At 39.9% G+C, this 25947-nt stretch overlaps 2 protein-coding genes across 3 annotated transcripts; one reads left to right on the plus strand and one right to left on the minus strand.

Moving 5' to 3' along the window:
- Positions 1-8998: 8998 nt before the first annotated feature.
- Positions 8999-19903, plus strand: LOC143300492 (cytochrome b-245 light chain-like). 2 transcript variants are annotated; one of them, XM_076614208.1, is made up of 6 exons: positions 8999-9166; positions 10089-10158; positions 13435-13509; positions 13947-14030; positions 15741-15822; positions 17413-19903. In XM_076614208.1, exons 1-6 carry the CDS (start codon positions 9109-9111, stop codon positions 17536-17538), a joined length of 495 nt encoding a protein of 164 aa, XP_076470323.1. In that variant the 5' UTR covers positions 8999-9108; the 3' UTR covers positions 17539-19903. The 2 variants fall into 2 exon arrangements, with proteins under 2 accessions (XP_076470323.1, XP_076470324.1); XM_076614209.1 differs by lacking the exon at positions 13947-14030 and having other exon boundaries at positions 17413-17551.
- Positions 19904-19982: 79 nt separating this feature from the next.
- Positions 19983-25899, minus strand: LOC143300493 (chromosome transmission fidelity protein 8 homolog). Its single transcript, XM_076614210.1, has 3 exons — positions 25829-25899; positions 22922-23042; positions 19983-20222 (listed from the first exon to the last, which is right to left on the minus strand). Exons 1-3 carry the CDS (start codon positions 25849-25851, stop codon positions 19983-19985), a joined length of 384 nt encoding a protein of 127 aa, XP_076470325.1. The 5' UTR covers positions 25852-25899.
- Between the last annotated feature and the right edge of the window lie 48 nt (positions 25900-25947).

Below are 25947 nucleotides of genomic sequence, written 5' to 3' on the forward strand. Positions count from 1 at the left end.
CCATTGATGTTCTCCCTCTTTTCTTTTCTTCTTTTTTGTGTGTGCAGATTTAATGGTTTATGAATTTGTACTTAACATGATATTAACGTACGTTTGTCAGTGTATGTAAAGGCTGTGTGTGTGTGTGTGTGTGTGTATGTGTGTGTGTGTGTGTGTGTGTGTACACAGTTATTTAGGTCACACTTTATCGTCCACCTGCCTCACCCTACATTCTGGTGGAAAGTCAGCTGGTCATTGTTGAGTGGTTGGTTTATTTGTGGTTGTTTGTTTTTTGTTGTTGTTGTTTTTTCTCAAGGCCTGACTAAGCGCGTCGGGTTACGCATTTGCTTGGCAGATGTGGTGTAGCGTATATGGATTTGACCGAACGCAGTGACGCCTCCTTGAGCTACTGATACTGATACTGGGCGCAAGGTTTGTAGATCAAACTGGATGACTTTTCTTTTTAGCGTGCACTGAGAGATGAACACTTTTTTTTTTATAGAGTAGATCATCTACATAACCAATATTTCCAAACCTAGCTAGCTGTTCCAGAAAAACTCCCGGAAGACAGAAAATACACACATTAAAGTCTCCGTAATATATGGTTCCACGGTGTGGTGATTCGAACTTTGAGCAAATCGACATCGAAGAAGTGGTAACGATGCGCAGTGAGATGAATGATAAAAGTAAGATAAAGTCACACCTATCAGCTGAAGACTTGAGGTTGTTCGGTGTCACGTGCCGCGTAGGGGGTGTATCACAAAGGGGGTGGAGGGGGGGGGTGATGTGGTGTTCACAAAGCACAGCAACAAAGGCCACGTGCTTCAGTGTGGTGTTGGATACAGCTGGTCCTGAATGATAATCGCGTCTTTTTGCGCTTGGATTTTGCATTGTAAATCATAAACACACAGCGTGCCAACTGGCTCTGCCTGTGACACAATGGCCCCTTACTGGTACGGAATTATTTCTCTGTAATATATATATATATATAATCTGTTCCTCCTCCTCTCCCTCTTCTCCTACTTCTACTAATCCACATTTTATTTGTGTGTGTCACTTCGTTATTTGTGGACAATCACCGACTGAATGAACTGCCCGTTATTTATTGTGACATGTACAGGTGTGTTCCGGTAGTCAGACAGACTCACCTTGCTTGTTCAGCTTGTTCACACTTGGATCAAACACACCTCCCTGGTCATTTCCTCTTTTGGTATCATGAATTCTGGGACCTGTTGAAGCGAACATTGATGAGCATTTTACTGGGCAGTCAAATTGTCAGTTTGCATGTAGGCTAGTTCACTCTTCTAGTCAAACTGAGTTTAAACCGACGCGAAATTACCCATATCATGAACACGGGCGTACACATGCCGATTCAAGCCGCTATGGGTTTTTTGTTTGGTGTGTGTGTGTGTGTGTACCTTTGCACTGGTTTGGAGCCTGGGAACAGAAAGAGCGGCTGTCTGATTGGCACAGACTGAGTGAATGCGTCATTGCACGCCATTTCCTGGACCTAACAAGATGACTGCAATTTATTTTAGCGACTGAATCTATGTAAAGATTAAGCACAGTTAACCTCAGAATAGTGTCGGAAACCGTTTAAAACGAGCCACAACATTTATTTTCGGTATTATCGCTTCAAATGTGCAGGAAAACTGACGTTGAAATAGGTCCCTGACTTTAAGGTACGACACCAAAACAGGAGATCACCACTTCCGATATTCGTACATCTTTTCTTATTTTATAGTGTGTCCGCAAGTGAGTCACGCTTTTTTGTTGTTTGCTACACGTGGATTCATTATAATTAACAAACACTATGGATTTTGCGGGGGGGTGGGGGGGGGGTTGTTTTTAACAGGGCTGTGAATCTCTCTCTCATTCTCTCTCTCTCTCTATGGCTTTCTCGTTAATACAAGATCTGTTGAAAAAATATCTTCACAAAGAACTCAAGATTTCTACTGCCAATAATGTGAGCCTTTCTTTCGTCAAAATTATTAGTTTCAGTGCATTTTATTTGTGTATTTATTTATTTACTTATCTATTTGTTTTGTTTTTTGATTTAGTATAACAAAAATACCACGCAAGGAAACGGCAAGTCTTGTTTGTGTTGAAAAGTGAAATAAAGTGATTGAAGTCCTGAGATTTCCTTTAACTTCTTTATGCGTGTCTCTGTGAGAGGGAAATGATACTACACTCTGTGTGTGTGTGTGTGTGTGTGTGTGTCACACACACGCGCGCGCGCTCCTGAATTACAATCATTTAAAAGGATAGTTGTCACACACACACACACACACACACACACACACACGAATTACAATCATTTAAAATGATAGCTATTAAACGGGTCAACAAACAATTGCTTCTACTCGCGAATAATGAGTGAAATTTCAAATCTTCTTCCTTTTTCTTTTTTTAAAGAAAAAAAAACAGCAGTATAATTATTTTGTTGCTTCTTCAAAGGTTAGACAGTCAAAAGGTCATTAACGTGTGGAACCCGTCACACTTTGTACGAAGTCTATTTTCAAAGTGAATGATTTGAATAGGAAATCTGTTGATAAACGTCCTGAACTTCGCAAATGTACAAGTTTATGTTTCTGACAGAACTCTAAAATATTGTTGAAAGGAAATTTTGTCCTAATACAGTTCATAGATACTTTACACTTGTATGGTAGTCAGTCATGTTCGACAATGACCATCAGAACAGCAGATGAGGTAACTGCTGTCCCGACGATCTAGGCTAGAATTTTATTATAGTGGAGAGTGTCTTGCCCAAGTTACATAATAATAATGATATTTATATAGCGCTGACTCTTGTGCAGAGACAAAACAAAGCGCTTTCGCACCAGTCATTCACACGCATGCATAACTCTAAAACTGGAAAGAAAAAAAAAAACTGAAGACAAGGAAGAGGCAGGGAAGGGAGGCTATTTTGGATAGAGGTGGGCTTCAAGCCCAGACTTGAAAGAGCTGAGTGTGGAGACCTGACGAAGCGAAAGAGGAAGTTCATTCCACTTGCAAGGTCCAGAGACAGAGAAAGAACGGCAGCTGACAGTCGAGTGTTTGAATCCGGGTATGTATAAACAGTAGATCCGAAGCCGATCGCAGAGAGCGAGATGGAGTGTAGAGGTGAAGGCAGCCACAGAGATAGGAAGAGGCAGATTTGTGAATACATTTATAACATACAGTGCTGATCTTGTATTTTATTCTGTGTGAGACAGGGAACCAGTGGAGATGTTGCAAAACAGGAGTGATGTGCTCAGATCTTTTCTTTCTGAGGACGAGTCAGGCAGCAGAGTTTTGTATGCGCTGAAGGGACTGAATGGATGAAGCAGGCAAACCAGACAATAGGGAGTTACAGTAGTCAAGGCGAGAGAGAATGAGAGAAACGACAAGTCTAGATGTTGCGTCAGTGGACAGATATTTCCGGACGGAACTGATGCGCCGCAATTGCCAATAGCAGGACTAACATGCGTGACTGATAATTTTTGCATGGACAGTGCGTTGTCAAGGACAACGCCGAGGTTCCTGACTGAACTGGAAAGAGGGTTGGACGTACTGCCAAGTTTGATTGTGTCAGTTGTGTCAGTTGCCCACTCTCTCGGCCAAGAGGGTTTTAGGACAGTTGGCACTGGGATGGTTCCCAAAGGCCAACCAGCCCCCAAGGCTGCAGCACTAAGAGCCAGTGCAATTTTGCCTCCTAGTTTTAGAGTCATAGTACTTCACAAGACTTCAGCTGTAAATGAATTCCCATTGCAATTGAGAAACCATTGAACAATACAGCTCTCACTTTGCTGTTGGCCCAACTGTAAACTGACGTCAATCTGTGATGTAAGCTGGGTGTTGGGCGTTGATACTATATACTTAAGGTGTATCTAACTCTCATATCTGCCTGGCATATAATGACAAGGTGTAAAGAACGGCCTGTCAGCATGTCATCAACTTGAGCGATCTGCATTACAGCGTAATATTCACCCGCGTCCTTCAAAAACGAGAAGAAAAAGAAGGACAAAAAAAGAAATTACCCGGGATTCCCCGCCCCTCATGCGCTGACCTCAGTCATGATTCGTTTCTTTCTTTTTCTTCTTCTGCTGGCCTACAAGAGGGGAGAGGAACGATGAACACACACACACACACACACACACACAGATATGTGAGCACACACGCACACACACACATACGCGCGCACACGCAAACACACACACATACACGCACACACGAACACACACACACACACACACATACGCGCACACACACATACACACATACGCGCACACACGCACACACACACACACATATACGCGCACAAACACACACAAGACACAGACACACACACGCACACACACACACACACACGCCACGCAGGCACGCACACACACACACACACACACACGTACGCGCACACACGCACACGCACGCACACATACACACACACACACACATACGCGCACACACGCACACGCACGCACGCGCGCACACACACACACACACACACACACACACACTTTCTTTACCGACATGTAATACAAGGTAACCGCTGCAGTTGTTTCACACTGTAGTTGTGCGGCCAACAAGTGTTGATGCGTTTCCGAGTAGGATGGTTTCGCTGCATCGACACAAAAGTGACCGAACCACTCACAGCACAGGGTGCTTTTTGTGTGACTGCTTTGTTCAGACATTTACAACAATAATACATCAGTACCTGTGCTGCACACGTACTAAAACATCATTAAAAGCACCCCCATCCCTCCCTTTCCCCTCCTCACTACATTACGGGCTGACTGTGGCTTAAAAAGAAATAAATAAATAGATAGATAGATAGATAAATAAATAGATGAATAAATAAATGAATGAATGAACTAAGGAAGAAAGAAAGGTTGAGTGAAGAGTGGGGCTGAAGAGCAAGCCGGACACGGTCAGCTTGTCGAGACAGCACTGCCCAAGCAGAAGATGAGGCCACGTCCACCGATGCCCGATACACTCCCTCATACACAACGTTTGCTGGGTTCGGGGCTGGAGGACGCTGTGTTTGTAATGAAGGTATTGTGTTGTGTTGTGTTGCATTGAATTGTATTGTATTGTTCGTATTGTATTGCATTGAATTGTGTTGTATTGCATTATGGTGTTGCATGGCGATGCGATGCATTGTATTGTATTGTATTGTATTGTATTGTATTGTATTGTAGTACTTTTTCATCACAACAAATTTCACCGTGTGAAATTCGAGCTGCCCTCCCTGGGAAGGGTGTGTCGCCACAGTGCAGCACCCCGGGTTGTTGTGTGTTTTCTTTTTACGATTGAAATGGTTTTTCTACATAGCATTCCAACTCCAAGCGATAGTTCGTTGAATTTTGACTTGGGTTCTTTTACTGTGCGCTAAGTGCATGCTGCACACAAGACCTGGGTTTATCGTCCCATCCAGCGATGGACAAGCACCCAGATTACCATTCAAGATGTAGTGACGGGGACTGAGTGGGAAGGGGGGAGGAGGGGGGGGGGGAGGTGGGCGGAGTAATAATCCTGGTCAGTGTGTGGGACTGGAACCTGGGAGACTCACTTCGTTACCACCAGTCTTCTTATGGGCACGGAGGAAGGTAGCAGGATATGTTTAATTAAGATGCTTGTCGGCTGTTCGCAATTAGACATACCTACCCTATACCTAGAGCGGCGAAGGTGTGTGTGTGTGTGTGTGTGTGTGTGTGTGTGTGTGAGTGTGTGTGTGTGTGTGTGTGTGTGTGTGTGTGTGTGTGTGTGTGTGTGAGTGTGTGTGTGTGTGTGTGTGTGTGTGTGTGTGTGTGTGTGTGTGTGTGTGTGTGAGTGTGTGTGTGAGTGTGTGTGTGTGTGTGTGTGTGTGTGTGTGTGTGTGTGTGTGTGTGAGTGTGTGTGTGTGTGTGTGTGTGTGTGTGTGTGTGTGTGTGTGTGTGAGTGTGTGTGTGTGTGTGTGTGTGTGTGTGTGTGTGTGTGTTTCGTTACTTCAGTCAGCCAGAAATCAAGATTTACCTTTACATATCATTCTGGACATGTACCAGTGTATGATTGTTCCTATTTTGTTGTATGGTGCAGAAACATGGGGTTATGAAAATGTAGATATACTTGAAAAATTAGAATTGAATTTTTTGAAACGCTTGTTCAAACTGAACAGGAATACTATGGCCAGAATTGTTTATGGAGAAACTGATATTTATCCAATTAGTGTGTTAGTGAACATGAGATTAGTTCGACTTTGGACCAGCTTAGTGATATTAAACACAGAAAAATATTCTGGGAAAATATATTTGATATTACTTTATTTATATCGAAATGGTATTTATTCTTCAAAATGGATGAGTTGTATCAGACAAATTTTTAATAGAAACAGGGTATGACTGTGTTTGGGATACTCAATTCTTCTTAGAGAGGGAATCATTCTGCAAGAATTGGGATGCTCAATAATTATTATTCTTAGTGAGGGAATCATTCTGCAAGAATGTCAACATTCCTTTGAGAGATAGTTTTCAAAATCTATGGAGACATGCTCTAGAGGCGAGTAGTAAATGTTTGTTTTATCGAAATTTCAAAAGTGGATTTGGTAGAAAAAAATATATGTCAAATGCCTGGTAATAATGATATCAGCTTCTTCAGATATCGAAGTAGTAATCATAAGCTGGAAATAGAAACAGGGAGACACAAAGGCATACCACGAGAGTTACGGCTTTGTAAGGTTTGTAACATGTCTGTGATCGGGGATGAGTTTCATTTTATAATGGAATATCCCAGTTATGATCAGTTACGAAATAGATATGGTCTAAAAAAAAATATTTGTCTCCAAAATCGGTTTTTAATTTTTGTAATATGCTCAAAGGAGGCAAAAAAGTCATTTTAGCTGTAAGTAAGATAATTAGATTTGCAAATGTTGCCTAGCTACACTTTTGGAGTTAAAAGACATTTGTGTTTTCTCATCATCTTTTATGTGACATTCTTGTGCATTTGGAAATGTTTGTTCTGGGCATAAAAAGATTGTTTTACAGTAATCCTCCATACTCCAATAGGAGTGAAAGGATAATTAAAACTTGAAACTTGTTTGTGCCAGTGTGTGTGTGTGTGTGTGTGTGTGTGTGTGTGTGTGTGTGTGTGTGTGTGTGTGTGTGTGTGTGTGTGTTGAGGCTGGAGTGGGAGAATTTGAGCAGCATGCGGGTGAGCGTGTATTTTTCGTATGCATATCACAGCATCAGGATCAGTAGCCCAAGGAGGCGTCACTGCGTTCGGACAAATCCATATATACTACACCACATTTGCCAAGCAGATGCCTGACCAGCACTGAGCAATAGTAACCCAACACGCTTAGTCAGGCCTTGAGTCTCTGCCACTGCACTGTCCGCGAGAGTCCGCGTTCGAATCCCGGTCTCAGTCTCCCTTTCTTCCAACTTTGACTGGAAATCAAACTGAGTGTCTAGTCTTTCAGATGAGATAATAAACCGAAATCCAATGTGCAGCACGTACTTGGCGCACGGAAAAAGATCCCATGGCAAAGTAATATATATAAGTGGAGTGATGGCCTAGAGGTAACGCGTCCGCCTTGGAAGCGAGAGAATCTGAGCGTGCTGGTTCGAATCATGGCTCAGCCGCTGATATTTTCTCCCCTTTCACTAGACCTTGAGTGATAGTCTGAACGCTAGTCATTCGGATGAGACGATAAACCGAGGCCGTCCCGTGTGCAGCATACACTTAGCGCACGTAAAAGAACCCACGGCAACAAAAGGGTTGTTCCTGACAAAATTCTGTAGAAAAATCCACTTCGATAGGAAAAACAAATAAAACTGCATGCAGGGGAGAGAAAAAATGGGTAGCGCTGTAGTGTAGGAACGCGCTCTCCCTGGGGAGAGCAGCCCGAATTTCACACTGAGAAATGTTGTGATAAAATGAAGTACAAATACAAACAAATACATGTGTGTGTGTGTGTGTGTGTGTGTGTGTGTGTGTGTGTGTGTGTGTGTGTGTGTGTGTGTGTGTGTAATTATGCATGCACTCACAGCCTTACCAAGCTGGTCAGGCATCTACCCAGCAGATGTGGTGAAGCGCACATGGATTTTTCCGAACGCAGTGACACATCTTTGTAAAACTGATCCTGAACTGAAACTGGGGAAGGGTTTCTTTTCAGAGTGCGGGTGTTGATTGCACTTTTCTTTTCTTCTTCTACCTCGCTGTCGGCTAGGTCACGAATGAAGAAAGTCAAATGAACTAGCAAGGCAGATGAAAGGCGAACATCGTGTGTGTGTGTGTGTGTGTGTGTGTGTGTGTGTGTGTGTGTGTGTGTGTGTGTGTGTGTGTGTGTGTTGCTGTTGTTGTTTTTGTTTTTTAAATCATGGTCATTTGTGAAGAAGGTAAAGGGACTGTACTAAGGATTTTGAACGCGAGTTATTTTCCAGCAAAACTATGAAGAGTTGTTTCCCATGAATGCATGGACAAGCGACCTCTGCTCCCCTCAAACTTAGTCAATCTTGCAAACATAACTAACAAATTCTTGAAGCTATCAGCCTCTTAACCAGTGACGTCTATGGTCGATGACAACAAACATTAGATGAAAAAAAATCGGTATGCTTCAATTGCAGGAATTTAAGTAGAAAAAAAAATTGTCCGGGTCTTTATTTCACCCACTTTAATTGGTTATTTACTGACACCAAAGATTCAGGACCAGCTGCGAGCACACAGAAACTACATATTAGAAAAATATTGTTTTGTAAACATTCAGTTCAACATTCATCAAAACATTTCGTACTTTACTATAAAGAATGACACCCATTTTCAACTGAGCAGAAATGTACCATGAAACTAATGTCAGTTTCTCGATTGGTTTGTTTGTTTGTTTATTCATTCTTTCATTCATTTGTTTATTAGTCTGTTTCTTTACCTGCTTTGCTTTAATCATTTATTCACTTTTTTCTTTTTGTTGTTTTTGTTGTTGTTCTAGTACTCCGCATTGTGTTCTTTTGACATGTTTTCATCTCCTATTCGGTAGCTTTCGGTGTGTAGATGTTTGGTAATCCGCACTTCCTTGAATCCTCCCCAAAGAGTCGTCTGCTACTGTTATTTAAAAGTCATTGTTTTAAAGTTTTAAATTTTGGTTGAAGAGTATGCGGCGACGGTTGCTGTTAAATTATGGGTAAAACAGAATGGTCGATGTGGGCCAACGAACAGGCTCTTGTTAGCAGTGCAGGTAACGTTATGGAAGATTGGGTGTTGATTTGTAAGCTCAATGTCTCATGATGGAACGTGGAAGTGGAATCGCATTGATCAGTTATATACTGTCTTCTGTATATTCTTCTGTGTATGTTATGATGGTAGTTGTCATTTTCTGTTGTTATTGTAGTTCGTTCATGAATTCACACAGTGATAAACATTATAGAATATAGAATGCTTTATTATCTCAACAAGAGAAATACACGAGTGGTGTGTGCTACACAACCAGTGCACGAAATGAATACACACAAGACAAAAAGTGCTTAAATGTTAAGTTGGTGTGGAACCTCACACACAATAATCTCAACCATACATATACAATGATCATAGTTATTGAATATGAATACAGAAAATGTATAAAATGCTTTAATACTAAATAATGTAAGCTTCATATTCAATAATCACAATCATACACATGCTGTAACTTAGCACAGTTAAAGAACAGGCATAAATCAAGATCGTACTATAACTAAAACATAGACATAGATGGTCAAAATCAGGTTATTCAACAATATATGAAATCAGCTATCAAGGCACAAAATAGAATACACATACAATAATACATATGTTCATGGGCGCATGCGCGCACATGTATATACAGACACAAACACACACGCATGCACACACAAATGCATGCACACAAACATGTTTGATACTCTCTGTGCTTTAATTTGTTAATTTCTCTCTCTATGTCTGATGTTCTGTGTGTAATACATGTGTGTGCATATGTGTAACTGTAAAGGCCTTCATTTAGCTGTTTTTACACATATATCAGCAGGGTTATACTTATAGATTGAATAATAGAATGAATAGATAAAAAAAACAAAAGAGGCCAAAGGCTGTATAGATAGTATAATATTGATAAGTTATGTTCGGTGTTTTCATTGTTTGTCCCCCAGTGGCATTACTGGGAGGGCTCCTGGCAGTTGCTGGACAGTTCAAGAACTGGCAGTTTGGTGTGTATGCTATGTATCCTTTTATGCAGTGTATGGTTCATTAACACTATGATTTGTAAAAGGTATCAAGAGTCATGAATGACAATTGTAAATTTTCTATTAAAACTAAAACAATATAACATTCAAGGCACATATTTGAGTGTATTATGATTTTTTTTAAGTGCATAAAATCATAAGTGAAATTTCTATAAATTTTCACCCAGCACTGTTGCACACAGTTTCTCCACACACAGCACAATTGATTTTGAACTCATAATTGTTAAAATGAAGATATTTCAATATATGAATGATTTATTTATAATGCTGTTAAGGTCCCCCATATGAATAATACACAGGGTATTGGGTTTTTGGGGTTGTTTTTTTTCCTTTGTGGAATAACATCCATACCTTCGTAAACTCATTAGCTTGTAATTTATTTTCTGCATTTGTGTGCGTTTATTTTTATTTTTTATTTTTTTCTATTGTCTGTATTCAGGGTAATTCATTTGTCTCAAATATGGAGAAAAGGGAAATTCCTTGTCATCAGCATACACTTCTGTGTATACCACATGCAAATCTGTGTTAAAAATTTTAAAATTAAAATTTAAAAAGTTTTTTTGTTAGAATTTGGTGATTTTTCAGAAAGAAAATTTTACAGTGATCACGGTTTTTGTTCAGTCTCATGCAAGATGCTCAGAGTTTCTAACTCTTGTTTTTACACCTGCAAACCAGGTTTTATGTATGTGGAATAGCTTCATAGCATTCAGCACAGTTAATTTCTTCAGCTTGTTAAGTGAATTTTTAGATTCTACACCCATCAGTGAATCTTTTCACCCATCCACCCCTCCCACATAAATCCTTATCACCATCTTCAGTTCATTGTTCAGATGTGGCCATCTTATTCATTTCAGCGTTTTCCACTGCTGATATACTCATTTAGTGATAGTCTTAGTGTGACCAAGTGCGCTATGCTTGCTCCAACACTATTCACACACAAAGTACAGCAGACGACGTTTTCCCTCCTAAGCCCCCCCCACCCCCACCCCCCTCCTCCACACAGAATGTGTGACGTCACTCTGCTTACATCATTTTGTCCTCGCCAGACAGCCTGCTGACGGCTCGACCAGTGTCGCGTCACGGTACGTCATTGGCTGAGAGCAAACTTGTGTTTCTGCTCCAAAGTATTTAATTAATATGTCTTTTGTCAGATCAGTAAACTACAAGTATTATATACTGGCTGAATCGTTGCAGTTCCATCTTTAAGCCTGTTCCATCTATGTTTGCCTACGTTACACTGATTTAATGCAGTTTATAATTTTCAGCGACGAGCTCATTAAAACTGACCCTGTTCAGGTGACTTAAATTAAGATTATAAATTCATCTTAAATAATCAACATTTCATTTTACACTCATTATAAAGTAGACGTTGAGCTCTTTCTTTTGCAACTTATCCGACGTAAATCGGTTCAGGAATCATTTAGAAATCTGTCACTGAACACCTTTAAACAAACACAATTGTCATCAGATTCTCCGTGATTAGTGACGATCTGCTCGCAAGCACACGTGACGGACTTTGCGGTCCGCTAAACTTGCATAAATTGGCACAGTGAATGATGAGTGGTCATTTCATACCTGGTCAGTCATCTGACCTGCTCTCTCTCTCTCTCTCTCTCTCTCTCTCTCTCTCTCTCTCTCTCTCTCTTGCCGCGTCGAGCAGTGTGTTGTGTCGTGTGTGTTCCCACAACGGCTGACACCTCGCTACGTATTGCTGTAAGTACTAGTGTGTAGAATGTGTTGATTTGTAAATTGTATTGTTCGACACAGTACTTGTGTTCATATGAGTATGTTCAGTTATTGCTTTGTTCAGTTGATTCTTTGTTCAGTTATTGCTTTGACATGTTAGTCACAGCTCGGCTATGATTGATCAAAATAATTGCCATGTCGTCATCTGCATGGAGCAGTGTTCCATTTGATTCTTAACGTCACAGTCAGTGACGTCTCTGGACACTAATAGTTTGTTCCAGAATATTCTAGTGGGTGCATATGATGCGTTCTTTCTCATTTGCTATCACTGATGGTTACAGTGTTTCACTGATTCTCAGTACTCTAAGATGTGTGTAGTATTCTGCTGTTGTGATTACAAGATAGTGTTGGATTAATACCAGTTATTGGTTAAAGCCACCTGGTATGTATCAGTCTGTTAACTGTAATTTAGTTATCATGCTCTCTCCTATACGGCTTACTCCAGTATAGTGCAACATGATAAACTGATTCATTTGAGTCACTTTGACACAGTATAAGCTTTATCTAATCTATACTGTCAGTGTACTTTCACCAAGTCAGCATCGCTTCAATCACTTTAACTGAGCTATTTAAATGTATTAGAAATGTCATTTGATGTCAGCGTTTGGTCTTCACACATATGCATTATGTTGTTGCGTATCCCAAACCCGAGTGATAGTCTTTCCATGTAATATGTATACATGTGCTTTACTATTCACTTGTGTTGACATGTTGTACTTATGACATTTGTTTGTGTCATTCCAGGCACTGTCTTCTCCTAGTTGTTTTCTTCTCATTACTTCTTCTTAGTCTTCTCCTTTAGTTTATAACTATTGTAAATAAACCAATAGAAACCCCATTTGTGACTGGCCTCTATATGTTCCTGGCCTGTGCGTGGGATCTTGTCTATCCTTTTAATTAATCATATTTAGTTAAGTCTTTTGTGCCGTACCCCTATTAGAACCACTCGGAGCACGGTCACATTAGTTTATCAGATTAATCAGAAATTGGAATTCCACATAAGTTAGATATATATATATATATATATATATATATATATATATACACACACACACACACACACATACATACATACATACATATGGAGAGAGAGAGAGAGAGAGAGATCAGCAGCTCAGTTTTACTATTGCCAGAATCTCAAAATATTTACAATAACTGTAATCATTGTGAATTTTAGTTTGCAATACATCACATTTTCCTTTACCTATGACTGTTTAGCACTTTATAATTTATGTATGTAAGTACAATGTATCATTATTATGCAGTATCTTGTTTGTGAAAACAAATGCACATTAAGGCAGGTCCATCATGATTCCAGTTTCACATCCAGCCAGCGAGTCTCAGTTATTCTATCTGATCCATTCTGCTTTTCTTTTCTTTTCTTCTTTTTCTCATTTTTTCTTTTTTCTTTTTTTTTTCTTTGTGCTTTGTGAACAGTCTGAACGATTGCATGTTTGTAGGAGTAGAAATCATACAAAAAAGATAAATGGTTTCTTGACAGTGAAAGAGTTATATCACTACTGGTTGCTGTCCTGGAGTATCCAAGAGGAAAACGGCAGAAGGGCCGAACTGTTGAGAGAACGTAAGTGAATGTGGATGTACCAACTGTCATAGTAAAGAATCTTTATTTTCTTAATTCATATTGTTTTGAACAACAACAAAAAGATTTTGTATGTATCATATTTTTTTAGGCTGAAGTAAGATTTGGGAATTTTGTCAAAAGTTTAAAAGGAAACATGTAATTTAGGGCTTTCATGACATTTGTTAATGTAGCATTGTGAATGTCAGATTTTAAAACAGAACTGTTTTGTGAGAGGAAAATGGATTCAGTGTAAACGTGTTTAACAGTCCCATCAATACAGTGATCTGATTTAAGATACATTTCTGTAACAATTTGTAATGTTTGGGAAAAGAAATTAACAAGAAAATTAATATTCTATAATGAAAAAGGAATATGTATGACTATAGATGACCATGTGTGAAATAATTTGTTCACTGAAGAAAACTTTTGTCTTACAGAGGCCAGTTTTGTTTCACTGCTGTTGTTAGACAGGGACGTCTTTTGACCAGAAACTACTTCATCAGATTCGTTTTCTACCTTGTGTAAGAACAACAAAATCTTTTGTTTGGGTTCTTTTTGAGACCTTTTTTTTTGATATTTTATATTGTCGTACCGTATTTTATGTTTTATCAAGGCAACTGATTTCTCAGTGACTTCAAACAATTGGTGTGATCTTGAGTCTTTAGTCTGTTTTATATTGATAGTAGCCCACTGTTGCACATATGCACATGTATTTTCTTTCCCTTTTTATTACTATTTATTATATGTCTTATTTACCATGCTTTGTAAATTCCTGTCATTAGCTTATGAATTACATCAACTTAAGTTATTGTGGGAGCAAATTGGATATTTGTTCTCATGTGTAAACCACATGTATTCATATGACTGAAGTATGTATCTGTATGACTGTGTATCATATGTGTGCCTTAGAGAAGTGCACTATAGATAGATAAGTATTTCCAGGTGATCATGAAGCATATTGTTGACCAACAAAGGGTGTTTTTAGGAACTCTTGTACAAGTGGTGGATAACAGTATGAGAATGCAGATATGCAAGTAAGTTCTGTGACATCCTCAGAGGGAAGTGAAATTGTCTAAGCAATAATATGGCAGCATTTATATTGTGTTGATGTTATGCTGGGGTTTCTGATCACATTCTTTGTTTATTCATCAGCTTTTCTTTGAAATTTTTGCTGTCCACAGACTGCAAAAGTTACTGACTCATTCAAAGACATAAACTGGATGATGGAAGTGGTTTGATAAAAAAAAAAATGTTTAAAATGGTGCTCACAAGACTGCTAATATGGTTAAGGATGGAGATTTTTGTTATCTTCCAGGTCAGCATGATTATGTACAGACCTGCCAGTGCCTTCATATCCTTTGTGTGGTTATATTTGCAAAATATCAGAAACACATGACATTGATCCTGTAATCCATGCTAGTGTTCAGGTTGTAGAAACACAAACATACCCAGTCTGAACACCTCTGAAAACAGTGTGGCTGCCTGTATGGTGGGGTAAAAACAGTTGTACACATGCAGCCCACTTGTACATGTATGTAAGTGAGTGTTGGAGTTGTTGCCCTTAAACACAGAAAGGAAGACTGCTAGTTCGTGGAAGATTGGCAGAGCATAGAGTTTCCAGAATTTTCTTTCAAATTCAAAAAGTAGTTCAACAGGATTGACTGATTGATTGGTATGGATACTTACATGGCACCAATGATTGGTATGGATACTTACATGGCACCTATCACCAGTCAGAGACCAAGCTCAAAGCACTCAACAAACATGGTGCAAAGCCAAACTGAAAAAAAGAGACTTCAAGAGAAGACTTGGGGAATAGGTAGTGTTATGTGGAAAAAAAAATTTTTGATTAACTGGCGTACATTAATTGCTGAAGTCACTCAAGAATTGGAACAGATCATATATCTATATGTTACATATCAAATGCAAACCGGAAAGTGATATTTCAGTATTTATGTTTTTGTTTTTAAATGCAAACCGGAAAGTGATATTTCAGTATTTATGTTTTTGTTTTCTCTGTCTCTCTTCAACTCAAAGTTAGAGTGAAAATTACATGTAAAACAAATTCAACAGATCTTATTTTTCAGCTATTACTCATAGTGAGAAATGGGACATGACGTTTATAAATTGCAATCCCATGCTTAGGTGTCTGGGTTATTTTATTACATGAAAAGCAAATCTGATAAATGAGCACATAGTTTCAGTGATTTGAAATACTTGTGTTGTTTCAGCATCAGTGTTGCTTGCTGTTTTCACCTGTCTACAGTACTGAGCGGAGTCTGTTTTATAATCACCAGCATCATCTACATGGTGGTCAGTTCACGTTTCTGCTAAATCAGTTTGGTCTGTCTTGCTTATCCTTTATAATACTGATGATGATGATGTACCATTATAATAGACACAGTGAGGGAATGACTGATCTGCAGCGCGTTATATGAATTCTCACCAGCTGTCCCCTGTCTCAAGTCTTTTCCTTCATTTTGAACCAAAGTGAAAAGTGAATGGTGCTGTTAAACGTAATGTTTTTCCTTCTTTCTTCTTCTTCAGTTCTATGAAAAGGCATTGTGGTGCTGCACAGAACTGTTCACTGGATTCCTCCAGGTCTTGTGGTTGTTTATCAAAAAATCCTGGGAAACGGTTTTTCCTGTCCAACGTTGTCAGTCCATCAGGGTTTTTTGTCCACCCCTCCATCTCCCTCCCTCAACTTTACTTGGAGGATTGTTTTATATCATCAGATCTTGTCACATGGCCATACCAGCATAGATTTCTTTTCTTAACTGATGTCAATAGACCTTCCTAAGGTCCAATGTGCTTGCTGGTTTGGTGCACTTGCTCATGGGTGATGTGATCATTGTACGACTATCCGATGTCTCAGGATATGTATGTGTTATGGCACCTCATTTCCATGTGATCAGTGTATCTGATGTCTCTGGATATGTAGTATCTTGTTATAGCATCTCATTTCCATGACTTAAATTCTTTTTCCATGTCTCACATGCATACATGAATATACCGGTGCACGCAGGACTCTAACTTGTGTTTCGTAGAGATGCTGCTGACCTTCAATATAATTATAAGTTTCAGTCAGAACAGTGCTGAGAGGATTTTTGGTTGGATCCTTTCTGCATAATGTACAAATAATTCGGCAAATAATGATGTATAGTGAAAGTTAATGAGTTGTCTGTGTTTGGAACAGGACACTGAAAAACGGAATGAAACGTGTGGAGAGACCATTAAAAATTGTTTTCTTGGTCATTAGAAATATATTTTAAATATTTAACTTGCTTAACCTTTTTTTTTTTTTATCCAGTCAGTGAAGATGATTTAGAGATCATTGACCAATTGTGTGTGTGTGTGTGTTTCAGTGTGTGTGAAAGCATCTGTTTTCTTCAATTTGATGTGTGTCTGTGTTTTCTTCAATTTGATGTGTGTCTGTGTTTTCTTCAATTTGATGTGTGTCTTCAATTTGATGTGTGTCTGTTTTCTTCAATTTGATGTGTGTCTTCTATTTGATGTGTGTCTGTGTTTTCTTCAATTTGATGTGTGTCTTCAATTTGATGTGTGTCTGTGTTTTCTTCAATTTGATGTGTCTCTTCAATTTGATGTGTGTCTGTGTTTTCTTCAATTTGATGTGTCTCTTCAATTTGATGTGTGTCTGTTTTCTTCAATTTGATGTCTTCAATTTGATGTGTGTCTGTGTTTTCTTCAATTTGATGTGTCTTCAATTTGATGTGTGTCTTCAATTTGATGTGTGTCTGTGTTTTCTTCAATTTGATGTGTGTTAACTAAAATGTGATCTTACTAGATATTTTGAAGTGGAACAATGTCAGTGTGTGTTATATTGTGAGCATGTGCATCTGTGCACAATCTAATTAAATGCATGTTTGTGTGTGTGTGAGACAGGCAGCCCTAAAAGGAGAAGAGTGGATTCCGGTGGAGAGGGAAAAAGAATCGAGTGGACCAAACATTATTCCGGAACCAAAGAATCCTCCCCCACGTCGACCTCCTTCTCCCACAAACCGGTTGTAATGAGGGTTCTTACTGCTTTGAACCCACTCAGACCTGCCCTTTATTGTGTGACTGTGAAGGCAGCAAAACTGCAAGCAAAAAGTTACACAGAGAGTGAAGGGGACCAGAGTCCAATTCACATGCAGGTTTGAGTAATGTATGCTGATAATGTGTTCAGACAGAAAGTGTGTATGCCTGTGTGTGTGTGCAAATTTATGTGTTATAACTTACATGTACATGTTATATAATGATTGATTGATTGGTATGGATACTTATATAGCACCTATTCTCAGTCGGAGGCCAAGCTCTAAGCACTTTGCAAACAGGGTTATTTACACAACAGGCTGCCTACCTGGGTAGAGTTGACTGACGGCTGCCTTTGGGCGTTCATCATTTGTTTTCTGTATCATTCAATCAGATTTCAGGCACGCACACATACACACTCAGACAAGCATGCAACATTTAACTTTTTACATGTATGACTGTTTTGTTTATTTGCCACCATGTAGACAGCCATACTCCATTTTCAGGGCTGTGCATGCTGGGTATGTTCTTGTTTAAATGATCACGGAGAGCTGCAAGAAGGAAGCAGACTAACACAACAGAAACATCACCAGAATGACTATACTGATGATTAAGATGGGCAGTGAGGATGCCACATTTCTCATTTGAACTCCACCCATAAAATGCAAATCCAATGCTCAGTCAACCATGCTGATCATGTTTGTGTGCATATACGTATATAAATATATACAATGTTTCTGTTTGAAGCAAGGCTCAGGTAACTTAAAGGTGTGATGAGTGTATGAAACTGGGTTGTATGAATGAGATAACTGGATAATTTGACAAAAAACAAGAATGCCAGATAATCAACAGACAGACAGAAAATACGAAAAAAAAACTTAGCCGTATGGAGAGCACAGGAACAGGAGTCATAATGGCTGCCGGAAAAAGAAGGCGCTAGCCAGCGGGACAAAGGGGAGGTTACCTACTTCCGGAAGGTTATCGGCCGTAGTTGCTTTCGTTTTCTCTGCATAGGCGGATAGTAGTTTGCACAAGACAGGAATGGACCCCTGCCGGAGTCTGCACTAGTTGGGTCACAGTTAAGTATGTGTAATTAAACTGGAAGTTTTTAATTTCTGTTGATGTGGTTGTATGGAATGTTCCTAATCATTGAATTTTTTCTGTTTACACTGTGTTATACATACACAGTTCAGTAATCTTGCTCTTGCTGCTGTATTGAATTTCAAATGGTAATTTATTACTATCATTTACAGTTTATAAGTCTTTGTCATGATCAGTTATGTTGTTTCATGCTTATATAGTGATCTAAGGCATGGAACATACTGAACTAATTACAGCCAGCAAATACCCAGTGTTGTATGTGCAACTGGCTCAAATAGGAAGACCGGGACAAAACAGATGTCATCCACTTCATGGATGTGTCTTTTGAGTGTTGCTCAATCTTCCCAGCACTTCAGGCATCTGCATTACTAAGGCCTGATTGTCAGAAATTCAGTTTCATGCCATGCTCTCATGGTGACCTCATATTCTATTTACCCATCTCTTCCAAGCTTGTATACAGTTCTGTCAGAGTTTTGGTGCCAACAGATTCATGGGGGTTGTCACTGGTCTCCACACCAGGGAACACACCAACTCAACCTGGCTCCACCATGCCATGATTGTTGTCTGTAGGGGATTTAGAGTGGTTTTCTAAATATTTTGATATCAGAAGACACTGGTAACTAAAAAAAAAACACTACTCAGCAGCAGTGTAGAATCTTATCTTGTGCATGGCCTGACAACCAAACGTTCAGGATAAATAACTCTGTGGACTGCACAGATGAACTGGGTATGTTGTGTATGAGGTTTTCTTCAATATGACATGGGCAAATGCCACTGAAATGGTGTAGATGGGACAATTTTAAAAAAAAAGGTACATTTGGAATATAAATTTATTTACCAAATCTTACCTGTTTTTCCATCCAACATTTATAAATGTTAGTGATGTTGTTAATAAGAATACATATCAATATTTATTGTCATTTTATCATGTAGTTCTGCGTGAGTGGGCATGATGACTGTGCTCAGTTTTCAACTGAATTCATTGTTACTGGAATGGATATGTGTGAAAGGAATACAGTGCATTCAGTCATTATCATGTGAATTGTTATGGATTTGTTCAGGCCTTATGGATGAACACACTTCATTGGTCATATCTTCCGCTGTGAATATAATTTAACAAAACAAATAAAACATTAGCCACTTTTTCCAGTTTCGTTTCAATAGTGTAATTCTGTGACAGTTATCAGACATTTGCACACGCACGCACGCACGCATACACACTTGACAGGTATCAACCTTTTGCATGTACACTCACATATTTCCTCCTCAAAACATGCAGAACAAAGAACACATACAACCACCACCACCACCACAAAACATACAGATACCACCACACATGCCTAAAGTTTCTTGGGTACATTTGCAATGATGGGCTTGGGTCGGGTTTTGAACAGCAGTTTCTTTCTGATGATGGCCTTGACGTGATACTCCGTTTGTGTGCGGGGCTTTGACTGTCCGTCATCCTCCATGGGCTCACCATGACCTTGGGCTGTGTCCTTGACCAGCACAGCAAAGGGCTTCTCCAACGGAACAACCTTTCCGTACAGGATGTGGTGACCAATGATCAAAATTGGAACATCCTGAAATTAATATATAAGAAAAAAACATCAGGGACAGAAAAACGATACATGAAGATGTCAATTTATTTAGATGGGTACGATAGATTGAGTGGTGAGAACATTTTACTTTACAATCTAACAGTCCTGGGTTTGAATATTGCTAGTAGCAACCTTTGGGTACAGGCTGGAGATAAGTTTTTCCAATCTCACAAATCAAGAGCGGACCTGCCAATGCCTGTATCCCCTTCATGTATATGTATGTGTGAATAGTCAATACACATGTACACATCATAATTTCGTATACACACACACACACACACACACACACACATGCAGAAGATCAAACACAATATGCATGTTAAAGATCCCACAACCTATGTGGGCTATCGAAAACATGCTTACCTTATAAAACTCAGTGAAGTTGCCCCAATCAGTAAATGAAAGGCTAAAAACAGTCATACAGGAAAAAGCCCACTTGCAGACAAGAGAGAGTGGGAGTTTCAGCCCATGAACATGAAAAAAAAATTCAAGATTTTTTCTTTTTTCTATTTCTTAAATCCTAAAATTGAACTTTCCAAATACTTTTGATTAAAACACATCTAAGACAAGAGTGATGACATTCTAAAAGATGAAATATATGGGTCGTTTTCATGGGGATATGTGATATGTACCAAAAGCAAATGTCAAGCTTACAGTGCTTATTATAAGAGTGGTTCCTAGTGGTAATGTCTCCGTGTTTGAAGCGAGAGAATCTGAGCAAACTGGATCCCACAGTCGTCAGTATTTTTTTTCACCCTCCACTAGACTTTCAGTGGTGGTCTTGAGGCTAGTCATTCCGATGAGACGTTAAACTAAGGATATGCACTTAGCACACGTCAAAGAACCCACTGCAACAAAATTCTGTAGAAAAATCCACTTTGAAAGGAAAACAAATATATATATACACTCGCAGGGATTTTTTTTTTTTTTTTTTTTAATGGGTGGCACTGCACTGTGGTAACATACTGATACTCCCCCTGCTGGGAATGTTCAAAAGCCCAAAGTTCACACAGAGAATTCTGCTGTGACAAAGAGTTATTACACAATAATAGAATTCCTGAATAAATCCAACCTGATGTGATACACCCAATGACACATTTAACTCACTCGCTGCCATTGTCCGCATATGCGGACATCGTCGGAGAAAGCGTTGGATGCCAATGTCCGCATATGCGGACTTGGATTTTAAAAAGTCGTGCTGTCGGAGTGACGCGTCGGATGCGAAAATCAAAAGCAGATGTGATATCTTACGTCACCTCTGGTCAGCTTTTCATTCACACACGCTGCGTGTGTGTCGCGATAAGCTCAACCGCAGTTGATAACAAAGCATGCCCCCTGTCAGCTTTGTAAGTTGTTTGACAAGATGGCGTCACGGCGAAGTGTTCGACACGGTCAGAGAGGTGAAATGTTACTCAGCGTCGAAGATGTTTTGGAAATGATCCAAACTGAAGGCTCTGATGTCGAAGGAGATAATGCTGATTCTTCAGACAGTGAATTTGAACCAGATCCCGATGAACTAGAAATAGATTTGGCCGCTGAAGAGAGTGTTTACAATGGAGAGGAAAGTGAGGAACATGTGCCAACAGATGAGACAGACACAGACGACGAAACCACTGAGGAAACGGACGATTTTGCAAGTGTTTTCACCAGTGATTGGACTGACAATTTTTCCTTTTTCCCTCCCAGGACTCAGCATCACCTGCCATGAGCTCTTCCACTCAAGTCAAGACTATTGTCGGTGATACTACATCAGGCTTTTGTGTACAGTGAACTCCTTTTTTTCATTATGTAGAGACAATATTTTTTTTTGTATGTGTGAATTTCAACTTTCTTCACCACCTGTTCATACTTCATTGCATGCACTAGGTCTTCAGTTCCTCAAATAGTGTTAGAATGTGATGTGGAACATGTTCAAGGGCACTTGGTGTACCTTTCTGATGGGTGCAAAAATGCTAAAAAATACACAAAATATGTATACCGCGATCAACATCAAGATGGTGAGTAAATACTTTGATTTTTTGCACACATATGGAACAACATTCCTTGCACACATATACTAAATATCAATTGTCTGGGTGTTTATTTGTTTTTTTTACAATTTTTTCCCCATCCTATACAAACCCTGGGTTTTCAGGGATTGGCAAGGGCAAAAACTCTTGGCATGGAGTGAGTTAAACCTTCAAGCACAACACAGCTGTAGACAGTTTCGTAAGGAAATCTATTGTGTGGAAAGTGTCAGTGTGTGGGGTTTTTTTGGTTTTTTTTTTTTTTTTTTTTTTTTCATCCATTCAGTGGCATGTTGGCTAGAATGAGTAGAAACATCAACCATGAGATATAAGTAAGACAATGGCTACCACACCATCCCTCCCCCACCCACCATCTGATATTCACAACGCTCCCATCACACAAAATAAAGGATCACCAGTTTACTCCACCCCCTTCGCACACCAAAAAGAAAGAAAACCATCATTAATAAATGCTTACAATTTTAAGTTTTGTGCTAGATGAACATCCCCAATAAAATAGCACACAAACCAAATCAATTGATACACACAAACTCACAAATTCATGAGATGCTTACAAATAGTGTATAAATGAAAATCATTTATCACTGGTTTACCACACACAAACACTGACCATTATGACATATAAAAAATAAAAAGAATTCCTGAGATGCTTACACCATGGGTGAAATGAAGATCTCCAATCAGTTTACCACTCAGCGGGACAGGGTGTCGTGTCTCCAGTTCTCCTTGCATTTCAATCATGGCCCACTCATCACACTCACCCCCCTCTCCAGGACTGCACACCCACAGGATTACAGATTTACACACTGACAAGAACTCTGACAGTCATTCTAATGGCCACAAGATTGCAGCAGTTACACACTAACAAGAACTCTGATAATCATTTTATGGCAACAAGATTGCATAAATTTACACACTGACAAGAACTCTGACAGTGACAGTCATTTCATGACCACAAGATAGCAGCAGTTACACACTGACAAGAACTCTGAAAATGAAGGTTGCAGCAGTTACACACAGACTACTCTGACAATGAAGGTTGCAGCAGTTACACACTGACAAGAACATTGACAGTCATTTGATCAACTGATGACCACAAGATTGCAGCAGTTACACGCTGACAAGAACTCTGGCAATCATTTTTTGGCTGTGTGCATGGTGTATAATTACAGGGTAATCAACAAGAACTTTATGACATTGTTTGTTGTCATTGCAGTAAAAGATCAATTACTAAACTCATTGATTATACCAGCTGCCATGGCGAAGTGGTTAGCGTCGCGGACTGACGGCTTGGAGGACGCGGGTTCGAATTCCAGCGGAGGTTGGTTTTTTGGCCCGTGGCCGGCTCCTACCCAGAGTTGAGTGTGCTGTGGGCTTAAATGGGGAGACTGGGACCACACAGTCGAGTGTCATCCACTTCAAGGATGCGTCTTTGGGTGTGTTGCTCTAATTACCTGACCAACACTGCAAGTGTCTGTATCTCTCGGGCCTGGTTAACGCCGGGATATCATTATGACAGGAAGCGTAGAGTACAGCTTTGTCATGCAGTCCCAAACCAAAATGGACCTCCAAAGCAACATTGTCATCATCATCGACCTCCTCCTCCTCCTTCATCGTCATTAATATAAACAAAATAGTCTCAAAGTCTGTGGCCTTTCATGCCCTGCTCTCATGGTGACCTCAGTTTTGATGCCCCTCCACTTCTGTGCTTGGGGTGAGTCCTGTCAGTGTCGTCAGTGTCGGCAGATTCATGGGGGGCTGTTGTTTGAGGGACGTGGTGGCAGTCTCCACTCTGGAGGGGACGCTCACTCAGTCTGGCTCCGCGACTAAGCCATTATTGTCGTTAGTAGGGGGCTTAGTAGGTGGTGTCCTAAATACATTAAAACAGAACAGGCACCACTGAACACCACCGAAGTGACTCAGCAGCAGTGCAGGGTCTCCTCTGGTATGTCGCCTCCTGGCGACCTAACATCGATGGTTCCCTGCGGATTGCCGATGCTGGAACTGTGACGGACGAACCCGGGTGTGGCCGTGTATGGGGGAATCTAAAGTGAGCGGCGTGGGAGTAATGCCACTGGAATGGTGCAGATGATGGGGCAGCAAAACAAAAAAAAACCCTCATTGATTATGAGGTTGATAATTCATTAATTTTTACTGAAAATCCCCAAAGCAAACTTCAGACAACAAAACTACCTGTGAAAACAAACAATACACACAGTCAAAAAAGAAAAGTAACACTGGTGAAGGAAGGCCTTCCAAGTGGACAGGCATGTGTCAGAGAGACTATGCATAAATGATACATATATTCATTTTTTGTACATGTGTACTTAAGATACTGTTTCCAGTAGAACCTTTCTTTTCACCTGGACTGTACTACGGTGCTGACTGTTGGATCTGATGCCAAACGACCTACCAATCCTTCATTCTGCTGACCCCTCAGCCATCACCAAAACAAAAAAACAACAATTCAATTATGAATGGAGAACGGGACACAGAGATAGACAAGTAATACCTATACACACTCAGCAATCCATCCAAGATGATGCCATCACAACTCCATCCATCTCCCCATGCACTCCTGTATAATAGTTTTTTCTACTACACAATGATGCATTTCAAGTCAAGAACCACAAGCACAAGCCAAGAACCAGATTGTAGATGACTGTATAGTCTATAGAGAGATCTGCCATAATGATAACAACAAATTACTTCAGGAGGATCTGACCACCCTTGCCAAATGCAAAGAAACTTGGAACATGCAGTTCCACCCACAAAAAACCAACATACTAACTTGCTCACAATCTAGGAAGCCTGTGACCTTTGATTACCATCTAAAGGGGTACATCTTGGCCTAGCTGCCTACCTTGGACTGGAGTTGACCTCAACAAAGAACTTTGCTAGATTTGGATAAAATCACAAAGAAGGCCAACAATATGTTAAGAATCCTGCGAAATATTTAGACTGCAAGGAGAGAAACAAAATCGAAGGCCTACTACACCATAGTGCGTCCCCACCTTGAATATTGCTGCACAGTCTGGAATCCTCACACCATGGTAATGACCAAGAAGCCAGAGGCTATTCAAAGAAGAGCAGCAAGATATGTCACCAATGGCTACACCACAAGTAGCTCGATGAAATAAAGTGCGAATCACTTGAATCGCGAAGGAAGAAGTGTCAACTATCCATGTTCCACAAAATCATAATGTGGTTAACATTTCATCAGAATAGTGGCTTCTTCCTGGCACCACCGGCACTATATGCAGCTACTCCCCTAAGTTCAAATAAACTGCCACAAAAACAAACACATACAAACACAGTTGTTCCCCAGTAACTATTCCAACGTGGAATGCCCCGCCAGCATTAGTTGCTGAGGCCCCCTCCTCTTTCGCTGTGCACATCTAAGTCACGTAAATGTCTAGGCAAGACGACATGACTAGAAGATTGAAGAACTATGTGATGTCAGTCGATGCATTGGATGTTTGACAATATGTTCGTGATCTTTTGTCAAATATAATTATCACTCAGCTAATATATATACCATGCATCAGCACAAAAACATACATTTTCACTGCTATCTGCACCATGCTGTCCTGTAAAACTGTCCAGCACCGCCTTTCCCGCCTTCCTTTCGGTTTCCATGCACTGCATCTTAATAGTCAAAACTATGTTTCATGGATGAT

This window comes from Babylonia areolata, chromosome 26, assembly GCF_041734735.1.
Source record: "Babylonia areolata isolate BAREFJ2019XMU chromosome 26, ASM4173473v1, whole genome shotgun sequence".
Classification (NCBI taxonomy): Eukaryota; Metazoa; Mollusca; class Gastropoda; order Neogastropoda; family Buccinidae; genus Babylonia; species Babylonia areolata.